At 41.3% G+C, this 20394-nt stretch overlaps 1 protein-coding gene across 1 annotated transcript in view; it reads left to right on the top strand.

Annotated features, from left to right (window-relative positions):
• Positions 1 to 4667: 4667 nt before the first annotated feature.
• The window catches only part of lats2 (large tumor suppressor kinase 2), a 31236-nt gene continuing 15509 nt past the window's right edge, over positions 4668 to 20394 (top strand). Inside the window, exons 1-2 of the mRNA XM_083921455.1 lie at positions 4668 to 4826; positions 13344 to 14043. Of these exons, the coding sequence (XP_083777581.1) occupies positions 13684 to 14043 (360 nt within the window). The 5' untranslated portion in view covers positions 4668 to 4826; positions 13344 to 13683. The remainder of the gene's footprint in view (positions 4827 to 13343; positions 14044 to 20394) is intronic.

The raw sequence follows: 20394 nt of genomic DNA, 5'->3' as shown, positions 1-20394 counted from the left end.
CAGAGAGATGCTAACAGCCGGACGTGGCTATCAATGATTAGCTCGGGGCAGCACGGTGAAGGAAATAAAACGTCTTTTTTAACCACTAATACTGCTCAAAATGGAGGTAGGGGTAACGGTTAGGGTCAGGGTTAGGGGGTGGTGTTGGGGTCGATATAAGACTATGAGGACCTTTCTTAGGTCCCCCAAAGTTATTTTTACAAATATGTTGTCTGTATAATATTGTTGTTAAATATGTTTTTGCATAACTGGAGTTTTTACACAAAAACAATTTCCTCTTAAATTGTCCCGGATTATTAAAGTATTTCTGATTCTGAGTTACACTGATAACTCGGGGCGGTGCGCTAAACGCATTCAAAGGTCTTTTTTAACCACTAATGCTGCTGAAAATAACAGCAAACCTCTGCAGCAGCATGAGAAGAGTCCCTACACAGAAAACAAAGCACCAATGGGCTCCTTCCTTTGGGATTGACTTTGATAATCCACTTGAATGGACTTTACTATGAGAGGAGCTGGTACAGGGGCCAGTAGGTAAGTCTTTAAAACACTCTTTTAATAAACTCTGGGTTCACTAACTACGTTGTTGGTGCTTTGTTTTCTGTGTAGGGACTCTTCTCATGCTGCTGCAGAGGTTTGGTGTTATTTTCAGCAGCATTAGTGGTTAAAAAAGACGTTTGAATGCCTTCACCGTACTGCCCTGAGCTAATCACTGTTAGCCACGTCCGGCTGTTAGCGACTCTCCCAAACTGTCTCGGTGGATTATTTGATGTGTGTAAAGTGCCGAAAAAGACCATGGGATGATTTTACGCCAGAATCACACTTTAACATTAACTTCCCAGTCCAAGGTTCAGGTTCAAGCTTCTTTATTGTCATTTCTTTTTTTCTCTCATACATAAAATAAACAACTTTCGTTCCCCGGTGCAGCCGTCGCATACATGCGTACTTTCAATTAACAGCAGACAGTCAGACAAAGACAACAGTCAATAAAAACAGTAACAAGAAAGGGAAAGTTTGCAATAGGACTGTCATGGATTATTAAATTACTCCAGGAAGGGAACGAGTCCTGAGTTCAAGTACCTCAGGATCTTGTTCACAAGTGAGGGGACGATGGAGCGTGAGTTTGGTCGGAGCAGCGGGGGCGGTGTTGCAGTCGCTCTACCGCACTGTTGTGATGAAAATAGAGCTGAGGAAGGCAAAGCTCTGGATCTACCGGTCAATCTTGGTTCCTACCCTCACCTGTGGTCATGAAAGCTGGGTCATGACCCAAAGAACAAGGTCGCAGGTACAAGCGGCCGAGATGTGTTTCCTCAGGAGGGGGTCTGGAGTCTCCCTTAGAGAGAGGGGGAGAAGTTCAGCATCCGTGAGGAACTCGGAGTAGAGCCGCTGCTCCTTTGCGTTGAAAGGAGCCAGTTGAGGTGGTTCAGGATCATCTAGTAAGGATGAACCCTGGGCGCCTCCCTAGGGAGGTGTTCCAGGCACGTCCAGCTGGGAGGAGGCCTCGGGGAAGACCCAGGACCAGGTGGAGAGATTAGATCTCCACACTGGCCTGGGAACGCCTCAGGATCCCCCAGTTAGAGCTGGTTAATGTGGCCCGGGAAAGGGAAGTTTGGGGTCCCCTGCTAAAGCTGCTGCCCCCGCGACCCGACCCCGGATTAAAGGCTGAAGATGAGAGGTGAGATGGATTAAAGGGTACTAAGAGGTTCATTATAAATAAATAAATATGTGGTAAAGTGTCACAGTGGGCATTGCAGTGTTGCATTCAGGGTCAGCTACGGTAAAGTCAGTTTCTTTTCTCAGCGTCACTAAAGTCAATGGAAAAATCTGAATGAATGATTTTCTTTAAGCAGCTTTTATCTTTAAACGATGTGCATGTGCTTTCTACCAAACATCAGACATGCTCTCCTTCCTGCGGTGAAGTCTTCTGACCCGCTCTTCTTCAAACGTGAGCGGCTGTTGATTAAACAATTGAGATTAAAAAAAAGCGTTTGGACAGAAGAGACTCATCACAGTGGAGGGGAATGCATCTCTTCCTGTTTACAAGAGCATTATTATCATTAAGGGAGATCTTTCAAACGCCAGAGTTAAGAATAATTAACAGCAAAACCTTTTGTGAAATGCTTTAATATTATTATTATTATTATTATGATTATATTCTAGTTGGAGCTTCTAACTGCTAATAACACCCAAATATGTTAATGTCTCACTTTAGACTGTACTTGTATTCCCTGTTTCTGTTTGTTTGCATTTCTTGTTATGGGTGCATGTTCTTCCATGATAAGTTTAATTTCTTGCTCAGTTTCTCTTCATCATCGCCCCTGGGAGTGAAAAATTAAAGTTTGGCAAATGCAGCCGCATTTTTTACGTGTGTATTAATTCAATTCAATTTTATTCAGTTTTATTTATAGTGCCAAATCATAACCAAAGTTATCTGAGGACACTTTACAGAGTAGGTAAAGACCACACTCTCTGACTTATTTATGATTTACAGAGACCCAACAATTCCCCCGTAGAGTACGGTGGAAATGAAAACCTTCCCTATAACAGACAGGAAAGTCAGACAGACCCAGCTCTGTGGAGGACGGACATCTGTCTGCACCGGAGAGAGGAAGAAAAGGAGAGAGAGAGAGAGAACAGACGGACAGATGGACAGAGAGAGACAGAGACAGACACACTTCCAGTAACTATAATAATATCTATAGTAATGTGAATATGACTTATATGTTATGGCGGCTAATACAGCAGAATAGTAGAAACAAGCACAGCTGAGGTGAAAGATTATAATAATAATCATCTCATATGTCAACTGCCAAGGTGCCCTTGAGCAAGGCACCGAACACCAAAACACCAAAAATCTCGGTGTTTCCTCATATGGCAGCTTCTCTCTCCATCAATGGACCTGTTTGTGCATGTGTGTGTTTTGGGCCTGTGTGTGTGTGTGTTTAACATGAAAAATAATACATTTCCCTGCTTTCTTCTTCTCACATCGCATGTGTCGTCTCATTTCATCTGATCCCAGCTCACCCTGTGGTTCATGTCACCTCCTGACCTACGTCATCTCATCTCACCTGTGCTCCTATCTCTCGTGCTTTCATGGTTTCTCTTTGACTGATTTGAATCCATTTTTATGTGTGTATTAATTCAATTCATATAAATTTTATTCACAGTGCCAAATCATAACAAAAGTGATCTCCGGACACTTTACAGAGTAGGTAAAGACCACACTCTATGACTTATTTATGATTTACAGAGACCCAACACCTTATTAGTTTACACTTATTTAAGTTTCCTGGTGTTTGACTTTGTGATCATTGATAATAGAGTATTTGTATTTGCATTCGCACTGATGCATTCGCTTCTTCATTGGTAAAGGAAGAGGACTGACTGAGTGGTGTACTGATATATATAAACTGTATATATTTATATTAGTGATTCATAAAGAGGGAGAAATGTGTTGCAGGAAGCCCTGCCTAGAGTATGTGCTGCCAGAGAGGAGGAGAAACACGAGACCTCTCACTCTGCTGCAGTTTTAAAGAGTCACTCTGCAGAGGTGGATCATTTCAGCCTTTGGCGCCCACTGATGGTGAATAATGCAACACAATAATGCAAACTGCTATTCCAGGATTTTCTGACTTACATTACAAGAATCAAACATGCAATCGTCACTTAAAGTGTGATTCAGGTGTAAAATCATCTCATGGTCTTTTTCTGCACTTAACACACATCAAATAAGCCGTTGAGACAGTTTTTTAGTGTAACAACGATTAAGGAAGAAATCCGGGAGAGTCGCTAACAGCTGGACGTGGCTAACAGTGATTAGCTCGGGGCAGTACGGTGAAGGCATTAAAAGGTCTTTTTTAACCACTAATACTGCTGAAAATAACAGCAAACCTCTGCAGCAGCATGAGAAGAGTCCCTACACACAAAACAATGATTTTTTTAAGCATTTATTTATGCATTTGTTTCTATATTTATTTATTTATTCATGCATTTATTTATTTGTGCATTTAATTATTTATTCCTGTATTTATTTATACATTTATTTCAGCATTTATTCATTCATTTATTTCTCTATGTATTTATTCATTTATTCCTGTATTTATTTATTCCTTTATTTATTCATTCAAGCATTAATTAATTCATTTCCGTATTTATTTATTTCCATATTTATTTATTTATTTATGTATTAATTAATCTATCTCCGTATTTATTTATTTCCGTATTTATTTATTTATTATTTTATTTCGGTTTTTATTTATTTATACATTTATTTCTGTATTTATTTATTATTTAATTAATCAATTCATTTCCGTATTTATTTATTTCCATATTTATTTATTTATTTCTGTATTGATTTATTTCTATATTTATTTATTTCCATATTTATTTATCTATTTATGTATTGAATAATATATTTCCTTATTTATTTATTCATTTTTTTCTGTATTTATTCAAACACGCATGAGTTCATTTATTGAGTCACGCTCAGTCCTCTCCATAATTAAAAGTATAAAAGTATAAACCCTGCAGAGTGACGCGTTCTTCACAGAGACGATCTGCGCGTCGCCTGCTGACGTGCGTCGGTGCGTCACGTGACCTGAGGAATGTGAACAATGCAGCGAGTGTCCAACTTTGTGCTGCATTTCTGCTGCTGCCTGCAGTCTGCGGAGAAAATGGAGGCTCGTTTCATCACATTCAGCCCCGGTCCCCGTCCCCGCTGAGCCTCCGCGGCTGCTCCCACCGACCAACACCGAGTCCGCGGTGAAAAGCTGCACTTTGACGGGATTTACGCTCCGCTCTGACTCCTTCTTGCTGCTTTCTATCACATGGTAAGTTGAGACTTTACTTTTTTTTGTGGGGAGGGGAGTGGTGGTGGTGGTGGTGGTGGTAACTTCTTTTTTTTTGCACGACTTGTTGCTGAGGGGAAATGTTCCTTCACTGGTTGAATTTGGGTGAATTTATAAAAACGGGAGCCGCTCTTCGTGTGTTTTTCTGGGGGTGTTGGTGCAGGAATGTCCCCCCCCCAGCCCCTCAGCCTGCTGGGATACAGTGTGGGGAAGGCCACGGGACGGTGAAACACAGGGGTTTCCGAGCGTTTCCATGTCCAGGGGCCTCCAGGCACAACCAGAAACACCTCTAAACTACACAAACACAAGTTTTTAAAGGTGTTAAAAGCTCTGGGACACATTTTAAACCCCCCAAAAGTCTGTTTTATACTTGATCTCCTGGTGCTGATGTAAAGGAAATGCAGTTCTGAGGAAATGTTTTTGTTGTAGCCCACCCTTCCCCAACCCAGGGGCCCGAGGGGAGAAGATCCAGGTGTTATACACAGATATATATTTATATATTTGTGTATCAGAACAACCTGCGTTTATCTCAAATGTTAAGTTTCTGCATGCACAGCTACTGTTTATAAGAACTACACATGTGGTTAAAACTGGCTTTAGACAGAAAAATCCACAACAACCCTAAAATTATTAGGTATTTTAATGTTTTTTTGAGGTTTCTTCATGCACAACAATATAAAAACTTTACATGTGGTTAAAAACAGTCTTTAAATAAACAGAAACATCTCCAATAACCCTAAAATTATTTGATATTTTATTATCTTTTCAAAGTTTCTGCATGCACAACTCTAAAATATGTAAATAAGTTGTTAAAACTGCCTTTAAATAGACATAGAAATCTCCAATAACCCTAAAATATTTAGCTAATTTAATATTTTTTGAGGTTTTTGTGTGCACAACAATATAATAACCACACATGTGGTTAAAAACCGGCTGTAAATAAACTTAAAAATTTCCAATAACCCTAAAAGTATTAGATATTTTTAATGTTTTCAAAGTTTCTGCATGCACAACTCTAAAATATCTAAATAAGTTGTTAAAACTGCCTTTAAATAGACAGAAAGATCTCCAATAATCCTAAAATTATCTGATATTTTAATATTTTTTCAAAGTTTTTGCATGCACAACAATATAATATCTAAACATGTGGTTAAAACAGGCTTTAACTAAACGGAAAAATCCATAATAACCCTAAAATTATTAGATAATTTAATATTTTTTGAGGTTTTTGTGTGCACAACAATATAAAAACTTCACATGTGGTTAAAAACAGGCTTTAAATAAACAGTAAAATCTCCAATAACCCTAAAATTATTACATAATTTAATATTTTTTCATAGATTCTGCATGCACAACAATATAATGGGTCTGTTTGATGTTCTTGTCTGTTAAAATTAAGGTTTTCGTTGCCACTTTGTTCACAAGATTGCTGGATAAATACAGATATATATATATATATATATATATATATTAATATTATTATAGATAGTGTGACTTGCTGCTGCTCATGGAGGAATTGTCTGGTCTCTAAATCATGAATAAGTCAGTGTGGTCTAAACCTTCTCCATATGTAAATATAATTAAATATAATAACTGCACATAAACAGGGTTTAAAAAGACAGAAAAGTCGCCCTAAATTATTGGATAACTTATTATATTTCACGTATAACAAAATGGGTGAAATAGTGTCTGGATGTGTTTGTTTAAAAGACGAGAAATAAAAGATAAAAACTTAAAAAAGATCCAGGATGTAAGTAAATAATTTGTTATTTGACGCCTAAAGGCCTGAATAGTTTGGCTCTGATGCAACCATGTGTTTCATTCAGGTGTGGTGCTGCTGCTACTACGCTCTCACACACACACACACACACACACACACACACACACACACACACACACACACACACACACACACACACACACACACACACACACACACACACACACACACTCTCGTACTACGTTTGATTGTTGTTGTTTTTCGGGCGTATCACTTCAGGTGTTTGATTCGTAAAGGTGTAATTTAGACTCTTCACGTCACGTTAAAGGCGTCCCTGTGCAGGCTGCGGTGCGTCGGCAGGTACATCGAGCCACAGCCGGGTTTAATTCTGTCAACTGTCGGGAAAGAACCGCGGGCAGAGGCGGGTTAAGGTGGTCCTGGGCCCCTGGGCCCCTGGGCTGCTGTCCGTTTGGGGCCCCCACATTATTAATCATGCTTTATCAGAAGAACCTAGAACAGAAGAAGAGTCTGCAAGCTCTAAAACTCCTGTCATTTTAGGATTTTCTGAGTAGATCTTGTTCTTTCAGTCGTTGTGCTTTTCTTTTTCGTACTCCGTCACATTTCCTTTCTGACGCTTTTCAGCCGTACTGTGTAGAACTGAGCTTACGAACCCGGACACATGATGGCAACTGATTGGGTAGATATGTGACATTTACAATTGCAAATTTGTTCACAAGATTGCTGAATAAATACTGTATATAGATATTATTATTATTATTATAGATAGTGTGACTTGCTGCTGCTGCTCATGGAGGAATTGTTTGGTCTCTAAATCATGAATAAGTCAGTGTGATCAGAGCTCGAAAAGCTTTAAAATGGACCTTGAAAGCACTTGAAAATTAGTTGAAGTTGACCGTGGAAATGGTGTAGAAAAGCTGATTCAAGTAATTCAATTCACGGCACGATGACTTAAAAATGAGCTTGATAACTTTGGCAGCTGCGATAATTTCCATTTGCATGTTTGTTTGTTTTCCTGGTGTCTCTCGATCAAAGAGACCAGAGGACACGTTTTCACTCCGGTGCATCGGTTTTCCCTGACCGCTCTCTCTTCCTCAGCGTGATGAGGAGTTAACCTTATTCTCGTCTTGTGTCGGTCACTTGTCAGCCGCATGGCCTCTGCGTGGGGAAGAGGACCCCTGGCGTTACCCAGAGTGCAGCAGGAGAGCCCTGTGAGGAGCAGGGCTGAGCAATTTTATCGATTCTGCGATATATAAATCGATATTTTGTTTCCCAATCAAGTATCGATTTTTAAGCCGCTAGTATCGAAACATAAATCCTGCTCATTTCCCCCGTGTTTACACCCGTTCGCTTTGCAGGAAGAGCGATTTGGTCCCAGATGTTAGTGTTGCTGTAGAGCAAGGTACCCATCTAGATCCTCTCTCTGCACATTTTTGTTTTCTGAGAACACGACTTTTTCAGGAAAATTTGTCAATGACCCACTTAAAAAAATCTGACTCGGTGCCAGACCAAGTTTTCTGCAGTGCACATTTTATTTTATTTTAGCACTTATTCACCCATTTGAATATTTATTCCTGTATTTATTGATTTTTACATTTATTTCTGTATTTACTGGCCTTGAGTGTGTTGTACTTTAGGGTCAGAGGTCGACTTTTAGAGTCGGGTCAAAGTTGAGATGGGTCTTAGGGTTTATTATGACATCATGTTCTGTATTTGTGGATTTATTTAGTTTATTTATTTATGTTTTTATTTATCCAAGCGCTTATTCATGCATTTTTTTGTGCATTTGATAATTTATTCCTGAATTTATTTATTTAAATATTTGTTTCTGTTTTAATGTATTTCCGCATTTATTCATTCATTTATGACTGTTTTATTTTTTATTCTTTCCCTTTTATTTAACCAGGAAGATTTAAAATCTCTTTTCCAGGTGAGTCCTGGACAAAACAGCATAAACACACAAGTTTCACATTTAAAACCAAAACAACACACAACTAAAACAAAAACACACAACTAAACATAATAAATCAACAAAATAAAACATTAAAAATAAAAAAGCAGATCAGTGCTCAGAGACAGAACACGTGCAAACTGTATTCAAAAAGTCCGTAATCTCTAAATCTATGCACTTAATTATGCATTTATTTACTCTATTTATTTCTGTATTAATTTCTACATATACATATTTCTGTCTTTCATCATTTATTCATTCATTTATTTATCTCTGTATTTATTTATTTATGCATTTATTTATTTATTTCATGCATTTAATTATTTATTCCTGTATTTATTGAAGCATTTATTTATTTGTGAATTTAATATTTATTCCTGTATTTATTTATACATATATTTCTGTCTTTCATCCTTTATTTATTAATTTATTTATTTCTATATTTATTTATTTATGCATTTAATTATTAACTCCTGTATTTATTTATGCATTTATTTCTGTATTGATTGATTTTGAGTGTGTTGCACTTTAGCGTCAGAAGTTAACTTTAAGGGTCGGGTCAAAGTAGAGATGGATCTTAGGAATGTATTGTCAGAGGTTAGCGTTTAGTACGACATCATGCCGTGTGTTTGTGGATGTGCGTATGAGTTGTGGGGGTTATTTCTGGTAAATCTGAGAAGTCAGACGTGCCCTCAGCATTCCCTTATTTCCAGACATAGGTCTTCTGTTTTTTTTTTTGGGGGGAGGGGGTTATTTTGGTCATGGACCGTCCCAGACTGTCCCATGATCCAACAGTGGTATGAGTTTACTTGTAGTTACTTGTGGAATGGAATGCTCATTGGTTGGACATGGCGCCTAAAGCATCGCAGGAATGGAGGCGAGAGATCCCAGAGATGGGGCAACATTCATGCAGCTTGGCACCCATGTCCCAGCACCACCCACCAACATGAAAAAACAGCATGTTTGTGTCTATACAAAGTTTTATCTGTACAAACAGTGTGGGCTGTGTCCTTCTTAGAAATGGCCCAAAGCGATGAAGTCTCTCGGGGACGGGGGTGGGGGGGGTGGGGTGGAGTTCAAGGGCTTCTTATGTTTGGCTACTTTTGGTTTGAATGCCATGATTTTTCAGTACTGCTTTACTGGAAAGTGTCTCTGGGCGAGATTGTTATTGATAAGAATCTATCTACAATATAACAACTCGGTTCATTTATGCAATTACATAAAATAATCAAATAGTCACACAGTAGTTTCCTGCACAATGTGGCGATACGATACTATACTGTAACTATTATATAATTGAAACAATAAAAAATAGCTTTAAAGTTTCTTTATTGTCCCAACAAATGAGTATTTGGCACAACTATGATGGATTACGGTTTACTGGTTCTTTGATGGGGTCATTTGTATCCAAATCAGTCCTAACCTCCATCATTTCAGGCCCAAACACTCTGCAGAACTCTTGTTTTTAGTCATTTTTGTAGTAACTGCAGTTTGTAAGGCAGTGTAGGTCTATGTTATAACCCATCAATTTAAAGTTTTTCAACTTAGTTTGTCAGATAAATCATGTTTTTTTTAAATTGTCCGTTTGTTGCGGTGGATCGCTCTAAATATTAAAATATCCGTGAGCTTCAGGCGTAACTTCCTAGTATGAAAAAGGACCAGAAATGGAGCCAGAAAACCAGGGTTAGGTGAGGGATAATGCCTGACGAGGTGTTCATTAACAGAAATTAATCGGACGATGCGGCGGCATGAACTGTTCCTCGCTCATGCAGGGAGATCTGACATTCTCGTGTTACTGCTGTGCATGTAAACGCACTTAATATCTGAACAAAGGACAAAGACAGTGAGTTATTATAAAGAATGAGTGCTCAGAATTTCATACATTTTTATTTTTAAACACCGTCCTAAACCAAAAATGTGAATTTATTCAAGCCCAGCTCTACTTGTCTTTATCTCTGTGGTGTGTGTGGGCATGGTATAAGTGCTAAAAGGCATAATAGCAGATTTGGCGGAGCCTTCAGACGATCAATTATTTTCATGTGTGAGGATAATTGCGGCTTTAATAATCGTTTAGAAATTCTTTTACTAATCCAACTGCCAATCAGACTCTTTTTGAAATGCAACCATCGTCGATTAAAGGTTGATTGCTTCACGACATGGTTAGGATAGCAGACTAAATTTTAAAAACCACAGCCGTGTCAAAACCTGCCAGGATGTGATGATTGTGTCTGGCAGTTTTTCCATGAAGGTAACAAACCAGATCAGTATCTGGAGAGCAGACATCACTGCCACATCTGCCAGCCAAACGGAAATCTCTTCTGGCCGAGGAAGATATTTGAAGCTTGTGAGACGCTCCGTTTAGACAGGAAACCAGCAGGCCTGTCAGTTCCAGGGTCTTCTGTCGAGAGGTATTGCTTGGCTTGTAAAGAAAGACTTTTAGTTCAGTGGATCTCAAATGTAAAGAAGAGATCATTTAAGGGAAACAAAAAAGTCCAACCAGTAACTGGGGAAAAATGAAATTCTTTCTTATATGATCTAGATGTTTCTCAGGGTTTAGTTTTGCAACTGCATTCAAGCTTATTTACTTAGAAAGGCAAAGAATAGATAGATACACGGATAGACCAACAGATAGACCGATAGATAGATAGATGGACAAACGGATAGATATATAGATAGATGGACAAACAGATAGATAGACGGATAGACCAGCAGATAGATAGATAGACCAACAGATAGATAGATAGATAGATAGATAGATAGATAGACCAACATATATATAGATAGATAGACCAATAGATAGATAGATAGACCAACAGATAGATAGATAGATAGATAGATAGATAGATAGATAGATAGATAGATAGACCAACATATATATAGATAGATAGACCAATAGATAGATAGATAGACCAACAGATAGATAGATAGACCAACAGATAGATAGATAGATAGATAGATAGATAGATAGACCAACAGATAGATAGATAGATAGATAGACCAACAGATATATAGATAGATAGATAGCTAGATAGACGTATAGATAGATGGATAGATAGACCAACAGATAGATAGACCAACAGATAGATAGACAACAGATAGATAAACCGACAGATAGATAGATAGACCGACAGATAGATAGATAGACCGACAGATAGATAGATAGATAGATAGATATATGGACAAATCGATAGACGGTGTGATTGTTTGGTTGGATTGACATCTATCCATCTATCCAAGAGTAAACACTGTACCACAGGTTCTCACACCACGGTTAACATACCTAGAGAACTCCTTCAGCCCCGGATTATTCGCGTATGTAAACAGCGTTCTCGGATTATTATCGGGTTTCTCGTCTGCGTATGCACCCCACTCCACCGCAGTGGCTTTTGACCTGGAAATAGTATAAACCAGGAAGCAAAGGCGCCAAAAACCGGAAAAAAACAACAATAATAGAGCGTTACCTTTTAACCAAGGGAGGACTTGACAATAGCAAGTAACATCACTACCAAGAAGACCCGTTTCGGTCTTAATTCTGTCCAAATGGCGACTGTTGGGATTTTGAAAAAGGTGAACCGGAACAAAAGCCGTTTTCAGAGCAGCTGTATGTTGTCGGAGCGCCCCCAACTGTACCGGAGGAAGAGTTACTCATCCAACCCCTGCTCATGTATACGAGGGGGACTTCAATAACTTGATTATACCGGGGTAAGGCCATTTTCAGGTTACTGATGTGCATGTAAACACACTGATTGTGTGACCTCAGACGTGAGTGTTTCACATCAGACTGCGAGTCCTCACGTGAGGCTTCGGACAGGAACATGTGCATTTAATCCAACACGTCATCCCATCTGCCCCTGGAGGAGTAACGCTGTTGTGGCAGAATGCAGAGTATGTTCCTCCAGATAAGACTGTCAAACGGTGTTAAATGTGTGATCATCACAGGCAGAGAGTCTGACGCAGGGAAGGGAGGCTTGTTTTGCCCCCACGTTGAAGCTCTTGCGCTCTCACAAGGGTGTTCACCGATGACCACGTTGCAGAAGTATGCAGTGACAGGGGCTGACTTGTGCAACCGCTGCTATGCATTGATGGGGTGCGGAGAGGGGCAGGTGGTGTTGTATGACCCTGAGCATTCCTGAATTATGCGTTAGGTATGCACCAGGTCCAGTACTGCGTATGCAGCACTACCAACACTGAATCAGACTGCCGGGGTTTACTGGTCTCAAACTGGTCCCATGTGTGTTTGTCACATCCTGTCACTGTTACTGAAAAGTAAGTCATTTTGTTTCAGAAGTTTTTGACTTAAAAATGAAGATATCAGGCTGCAAAGGACCTGTTTTTTAATGCCAGATAACAGCTGATCATGTTATCCACCTTTGTTGTGATGCCACAGAAGAAATCTATAAAACTGCTTAGTCTTTAAATTCATCAAACTTTTACCACCTGTTCGCATGCAACTGACCACGTTTACAATTGTTTTCTCATTTGAATGTTTACATGAGATGAGTATGCTGTTACACGTGTTATAATTGTGGTGTTCATTGACTGCTGCAGTGCAATGATATCAACATGTACGATGCGTTAAAGTCGCCAACATATTTAAAATTCCAAGCCTTTAACGTCTGTTTAATGTCTGAGATAGCAGTGTTTCATTTTTGCATATTTAGTCTTTTTAATTACAAGCCCAACTTTCCTGTGCATGCACGGGTAAACTGCCCGGCGCTTGCTTTTCATTTTAGAAAATTAAGAAAAACAACGAACGCCATGCATGACCACAGTCTCCGTGCTTTAACTCCATCCCTTCCTCTCCACACAGGCGACGACTGGCAGCAGCATCATGGTTTGGCTCTGCGGTGCCCTCGTGACCGGCTGCATTTCCTGGAATAAGCTGGAACCTGAGCCTTGAAAGCCACACCACCATGGAGCGCCTGTAGTACCGCACCTTCATCCAGCCCACCAGCATCAGCAGGAATCAGAAACACAAAGAGAGACACAAAAACAGATAAGGGGACACAGAGGAGGACACCCAAATCTCTGCTCCAGGAGACTCTTTGCTATTTAGGTCAGACAACTTGATAGGGATCCTTTTGGAGATTGCAGGGGAGTGTGTGTGCTTCCCTTTTTTAGAGTAGGTGCCTGCCCTGGGCACTGAGGCCATGAGGCCCAAGACTTTCCCAGCCGCCCCGTATGTGGGCAACACACGCCAGAGGCTCCAGGAGATCAAGGAGGGTCTGAAGCAGCCAGCCAAGCTGGTGAGCCAGGCTCTGCACGGGGTCAGCTCCCGGACAGACGGCGGCAGAGGCGCCGACTGCAAGAAAGACACAGCCAGCCGACAGCAGCAGCTCCGACCGCCGCAGAAATTCAACAACTACCAGAATGCCTTGCGGGAAATCCGTAAATCCCTCATGCCGTTCGCCAATGAGTCGGGCCCATCTTCCGGGTCAGGACACCCCGCGGGCGTCGGGGAGGTCAACCGGCAGATGCTGCAGGAGCTGGTCAACGCCGGCTGCGACCAGGTGAGTCAGAGAGCGAGGAAGAGTGTGTGTGTACGGGTGTAGTGTCTTGCTTTGGATGCTGCGATCAAACGATCCCTTTAATACCTGGGCCTTCATTAGTGCCTTGTAGTCTGTTATAGATCAGTGAGGGAGATCAATTATGGTCATTTATTAGATTAACAGAGTTTGCCACAACAACAATCTCGAAATGGAATTTACAACCTAGTAAAAATACATATTATTATATTTTCTAACGACTTAAAGCTGCTTTTCTTTAAAAAACAAATCTTCCTCAAGTTAACTGAAGCCAAATATAAATGAATCCAAGTATCAATGGGTGAGAAAAGGATAAAGAACAAATGTCAACTTGAATAAAACACCTCAGCTGAACACAAACAAAAGACTTAATTTTCAGAATCACAACTGATGCAGATTCTTTTTATTGTTATGCTACTTTTGTACATAGATTGTACTACGATACATTTTTGCACAACCACAGGAAGCTGAGAGACAGAGCATGCATTGTTGTGCGTATTAATACAGAATATGTATACGTAAGTATTGTGTTCAAAGTCGCCCTGCCTCTTTCAGTCGGGACGTCTTCATGAAAGCAGTCAAGTGCCATACGCTCCCAGATGCAACACAATACAAGTCTTCCCTGCCAAGTGTACAGTGCTGCGGTTGCGTAACAAGGGGCCGAGCGTTGAAAAGTTGAAATATCAGGTGGAGAACTGGGCTGTTTGGCGGTTTCTACTCCCTCTGTCTCGCTTAAAGGAATGCGAGAGCGCCATCAAACGTCTCTGGAGGAGAGCGAAGGAGGGAGAGAGTTTCCACGGGAAGTGAGGGCCTCCTCTTTTTACACTCAGCCTCAGAAATCAGCGCGTAAAGGTGTCATGTGGATGCCGTTAACCAGGGGTCACTTCACTTCCCTTTCAGTTGAAGGAGAGTTCACGTCAACGGAGAACATATCTGCAAACTTTAAGAACCTTTTTTAAATGTATCTCCTGTATTTACCGCTTCAGTTAAGTTTTCTTTAATTTGTGATGTCCTAAAAAACAGATTCATGCTGTTAAACACTGAGTGTGTGTAACGTGGACTACTACAGTTCGTTGTACCTGTTCTGGATAAGGAGAGAAATTAATCACGCTGCACCTTGTTGTAATAAAGCGATGAGCGTCACGTTGATGTGGGTCTGTTGCTACAGTGAACTGTAATTAGAAGATGAAATGTGAAGCAGGAAGTCTAGTTTTAAAGCTTATTAAGATGCCACGACGCCACACGGATTCACTAGAAATGAACGTAATAGTCTGTATTTTAGGCCTCATGGCTCAGACGCACCAAACCGGCATCGGAGAAAGAGTGGCGATGAAGCCTGCGTGAGAGGAGAGCGGTAGTTTCTATTTTGTCATTCGAAATGAGAATCCGAAAACAACAGGACGGATTCAAGACGCTAGTTAGCACGTTAACAACACAACCAGAGTGAACAGTAACGCAAACAATTCAAGGGAAATTACTGTTTAAAATCATCCAAGGCTCTTTTTAGGCAAATACACACATTCATCAACTAGTTTTCATGCAGAAATGTCAGAAAATGCTGTTTTCAGTCTGTCAAATATGAAGATCTTCATTTTTCTCTCTTTTATATAATAGACGTCATCCCATATAACATAACATTTCATGCAGATTTCTTTGTTAGTTGTTTGTACACGAAAATTATTAAATTCGATGAGTGTATTTGCAGAAAAAAGATGGAATTTCACTTTAAGAATTGTTTCTGCTAAATACGCGGTTCTTACGGGTAATGGAAATCCTTGAAAACACTTGAATTTTTTACTGTGGTGTTTGACAATTTGCTTTAACTGTTATGTTATATGGGATCTATTAAATAACAGAAGATCTTCATATTTGAGAGTTAGTTTTCCTTTCATTTGTCGTCCATCTGTAGAAAGCTGTCTCAAATCCTCATGTTGGTTGTTTATAGGACAATAACATCCAATTTATTGTGATGAACAAGTGCAATAATAAGTTTACTGAATACTGAGTTTTATGCTGTATACAAATATGTAGTTTACCACGGATGAAAGGTGCTGGAAAAGCATGGAAATGCTCCTTGAAGTGCTTGAATTTGACTTTGAAAAAGGTGCAGGAACCCAGTAAATAGCTCAATAATCTTACCTTTAGTCGTTTGTTTACTTTCCTCTGTTCCGTTTATCTTCTCATGCACTGATTCACTTACGCTGAACAGCCAATCAGCGTGACTTCTCTCAACATGTTGAACCGTCTGAACTTGTGGGAGTACCGTCGGCCTGATGTGTCAGGACCTTCAGAGCCACTGTCACACTGAATATACATTAAAAAAGATCTGACCAGCAGCCAGAACTACCCCCGAAGTTTCCCCCCTTTCACTCGTGTTCTTCAGTATCCTCTCTAAGGGAGCTGTTGAAAAGCGATCTTTTGAAATGTCCAGAAGTGAATGAGGCAGGTTTGATCGATAAGTAATGCCAGCATGTCATCACAAAATGCAGCTTGTTCAGTTAAGAGTCGGTGCACCGGTGGTTAAAGGGCTTCGAGGACAGCGCCCTGTTATGGAGCTCAGCATGTGAAGAATGCTCAGCTCAAGCTCGTGCACAGCGCAACGTATAAAATCCTCCCCGCTGCGGTGAAGGTATGAGGCCGTTTGATTCCCTGTCTTACATGCACGTTGACTATGCGCTGCGTTCAGAGGGTCAGGGGACAAAAGGCGTGCACAGCGGTTAATTATTTTGGATGGATGTTGATATTTGATGTTTTTTAAATCTTGCAATGGTAACATTCATCTCTTGTCTTTCTAATTATCTATAAGTTGTCATTTAAGGCGCACTCACAATGTCCTTCTGCCCCGGGCTTTAGGGTACTTGTCCCCCCCTCCCTCTCCCCCTGCGCCCCAGGCCCATTTGTACTCACACTACCTGGGCCTCGCGCAAATGCTTCTTGCTGCCAAGACGTCATCACACTGTAACACGTCACACGCATTGATTGACGTCATTGCGATGCGTCGCTTTGGTTACAAATCTTTCCGTAGACCTCTGAGTTTTTGTGCGTCTTGTCGACTGTTTTTGAATATTTTCATCCGACCAAATCTGCAGTAAACACTCCACCTCCGCATCACACCAACGCGAACCTTTCGCCGCCATTGTTGTTGTTATAACTGTCCGCGCATGGTCCGTCCTTCTATTTTCTATGTCCAAACAGGCGCACATAAATGACGTCAGAACCGCCGTAGGCATCGTGCTCGTACATGTGCAAACGGGCTCTACAAAAGCCCACCTCTCTCAGACGGACCGTAGTTATGCGCGGAGCGGTTGCAATCACACTGATCAAACGCACTAGGCTTGACCCCGAAAAAACGTTTTTTGTGCAGTGCGGAAGGACAGTGTGAGTGCGCCCTTACTGACCCTGATGTGAAGTTTTATTAGGAAACAAGCTTCCAAAGGGCTATTGTTAATGTGGAGTGTGTGGTGTCAAGGGTGTGAAATTAACCGAGCAAATGGAAAGTGAGCAGTAAAATATTACCGATTATCACTGCTTTTTTGGCTGGCGAGTGAAGCAAATTTAAAAGCCACTTTCATATTTTATTAGCTGGTAAATGGAGCTAATAGTGAGGCCTAATGGTGTCCCACAAACATCAATACTGAACATTGCAAAAAAATCGGCAGAAAATCGATTTGGCCGGAGCGCACTAACGTTCATTTCAGACGCCGAAGCTCCTCCAGTGAGTTTCAAACATCTGTCAAAGATAATAGACACTTTGAATTACTCTTCAGCTCCATTGGCAGCCATTTCCTCGGTTTCGATGTGCCGCTGGCTGACCCTCCTTTGCTTCCACCATTTGTGAATGGGACCAGAGCGGTGCGGGCAGAGTCAATACCATCAGGAAGTGAACATTCAATGGCAGCAGGGTGGAACAGTTCCTCCTCCCGCTGCAGTCGAGTCGCCACCCAACATGTCGCCTCTCCTCCTCCTCTGTCTTTGTCTGTGGTCTGTCAGACTCTTTGTCCCTCTGTGTCTCTGCTATCAGTGTTTGTTCCATTTTTATACCCTTTTATTAATGGTTTTATAATTACACCGAATGAACGATTGAGTCTTTGGATGTTTGAGAGTTCATGCTCCAACAAAAACCACCACTGAGACGAGCAGAACAAACTAGACAACCCTTTTCACACCACTGTGAAGCTGTGCAACAGGAGACTCTGTGCGTTTACACCCAGCATGTGATATGAGAATATCTTCATTGACTTTGCCCTGAAGAAGAAAGGAAATGTCGGAGGTGAAATAGTAAGAAGAAACCTGCCTTGAATGGGTGAAATCGCTGATTCAGTTGTCTCTCTGGACTGCCTCTGATGTTGGGAGTAATGGATTTTGCCATAACCGCGGTTACATAATCGTAAGGATTATAGAAGCTACAAAATCTATTGTGTCCTCATAGCTGCATTGTTGCTGTGTGAAAACAAATGTTTCCAGTCATGTTATTTGCTTGTGTGCAGTGAAATTTCATCTTGTTAGTGAGTTTATGTGTGAGAGAGTCGTCATGTCCGTCACCTGAAGCACTGAGAAGAGCTCTATAGCTGCTAAAGAGCTTTATAGCTGCTACAAAGAGCTTTATATCCGGCAGAAAGAGCTTTATATCCAGCAAAAAGAGCTTTATATCCAGCAAAAAGAGCTTTATATCTGCTAAAAAGAACTTTATAGCTTCAAAAAGAGCTTTATATCTGCTAAAAAGAGCTTTATATCTGCTAAAAAGAGCTTTATATGTGCAAAAAGAGCTTTACATCCGCTAAAAGAGCCGTAAATCGTCAGTTGGAGCATTTTGAATATCAACGAAATGAGCAGGTAGTTGTTGTAGAAGATGGATATCCAGTTTGCAAAGTGTGGCGTCTAAAAGTGACTGTAAAGGGCCCAACATCAAATAAGCATCCACCTCTTCATGCTCATGTCAAGGTAAGACACAAAAAAACATAACTAGTGACCTTGGTGGTACTAAGCTGGAACAAAACAGTTTAAATGCCTCAGGATCCCCCAGTTAGAGCTGGTTAATGTGGCCCGGGAAAGGGAAGTTTGGGGTCCCTGCTAAAGCTGCTGCCCCCGAGACCCGACCCCGGATCAGAGGTTGAGGTTGGGATGAGATGAGATGGTTCCTTCCTGAACCATGCAGGGATACGCAGTAGTTACAGGGATGTAACTCCAGGTCTATTTTCAATATAAAGTAGTGTTTTACGTGCAGGACTGAAAGAACGCTTGTGTGTCTCTTTGCTTCATTAGCGTTGTTTGCTAATAACACATTAGCACGGTGGCTCTGGGAGTTTTTCAGCTCCTCAGACAGGAAGACGGCCTCCATTTTTAGGCCACCGAGCTGTTTTTCCTTCATCATGGCTGCCGTAGGTTCGGCTCCTGTGTCCTTGAAAACCCCTCACCTAATTTCTCCTGCTCAGCCCGACTCTTATCAGCTAAGTCTTCCTCCTCCTCCTTTGTCTCTCCCGTCTTCTCCAGCTGCAAATTACAGAGCAATGTGGCTCGTTACATAATCCCCTTTTCTTTTTTTTAAAGGGAGGAAATGTTTTGGAGGGGGAGCGAGGGTGTGGGGCGGCATGCCACGCATGGAGATGACAGGGGAAAGAAAGGAAATTAAGAGGAAGGAGGAGGGGGCGTTTTCCTGCCCCTGAACTTCTCGTCCGTCCCTCCTAATGTATGTACAGGACAAACTGCGGCGCAGGAGGAATCCGGTGCACGCTAATAAGCGCTTTAAAGCCTTCGACGTGCGAGGAAGCAAAAACTGCGGCGTTTATGTAACGATGAGGGCCAACAGGACGTGACTTGGAAGCGGTGCGTGCTTCACGGACGTGGCTCGCGTTGTAGCCTCGCTTTAGCAGTGAGGCTCTTGTTACTGCCATGGATGAGGATGAGGAAGAGGAGGGGAGGACGACGGAGGAGGTGGAAATGAAGCATGTGCGTCCCTCATCCATCCCGAACGCGCTCCAGATGGTTTCGATCATCCCGCGCTGGAGTGTGTTTCAGAATTGGGTCAAAGAGACGACTAATTTCTTAAAAAAACCTTCACTGTCACCCTCATGCAAAAAGAGAAAACGTCTGCCTGTGCTTCTGTCAGAGCAGTTTGTGCGTAGGCCGGTGATTATGCGTTGGGTATAACGTGGCGGCTTGCGGCCCGTAACCATTATGACAAGGGTACGAATGTGGCCTGGGTGTTTCAGATAGAGGGGGAGAGACGGTCCACAATGCAAATAGCTTGAATTCCTACTTCCTGGGCTGAGGAATGTGAGCAGGCAACATCTGTCGCCATGACAGCCGGGGTCACCAGGCCCGCCTCCACCCAACACA

This window comes from Echiichthys vipera, assembly GCF_963691815.1.
Source record: "Echiichthys vipera genome assembly, chromosome: 10".
NCBI lineage: Eukaryota > Metazoa > Chordata > Actinopteri > Perciformes > Trachinidae > Echiichthys > Echiichthys vipera.
Note: the sequence above shows the minus strand (reverse complement) of the source record. Positions and strands in the feature narration are given on the sequence as shown.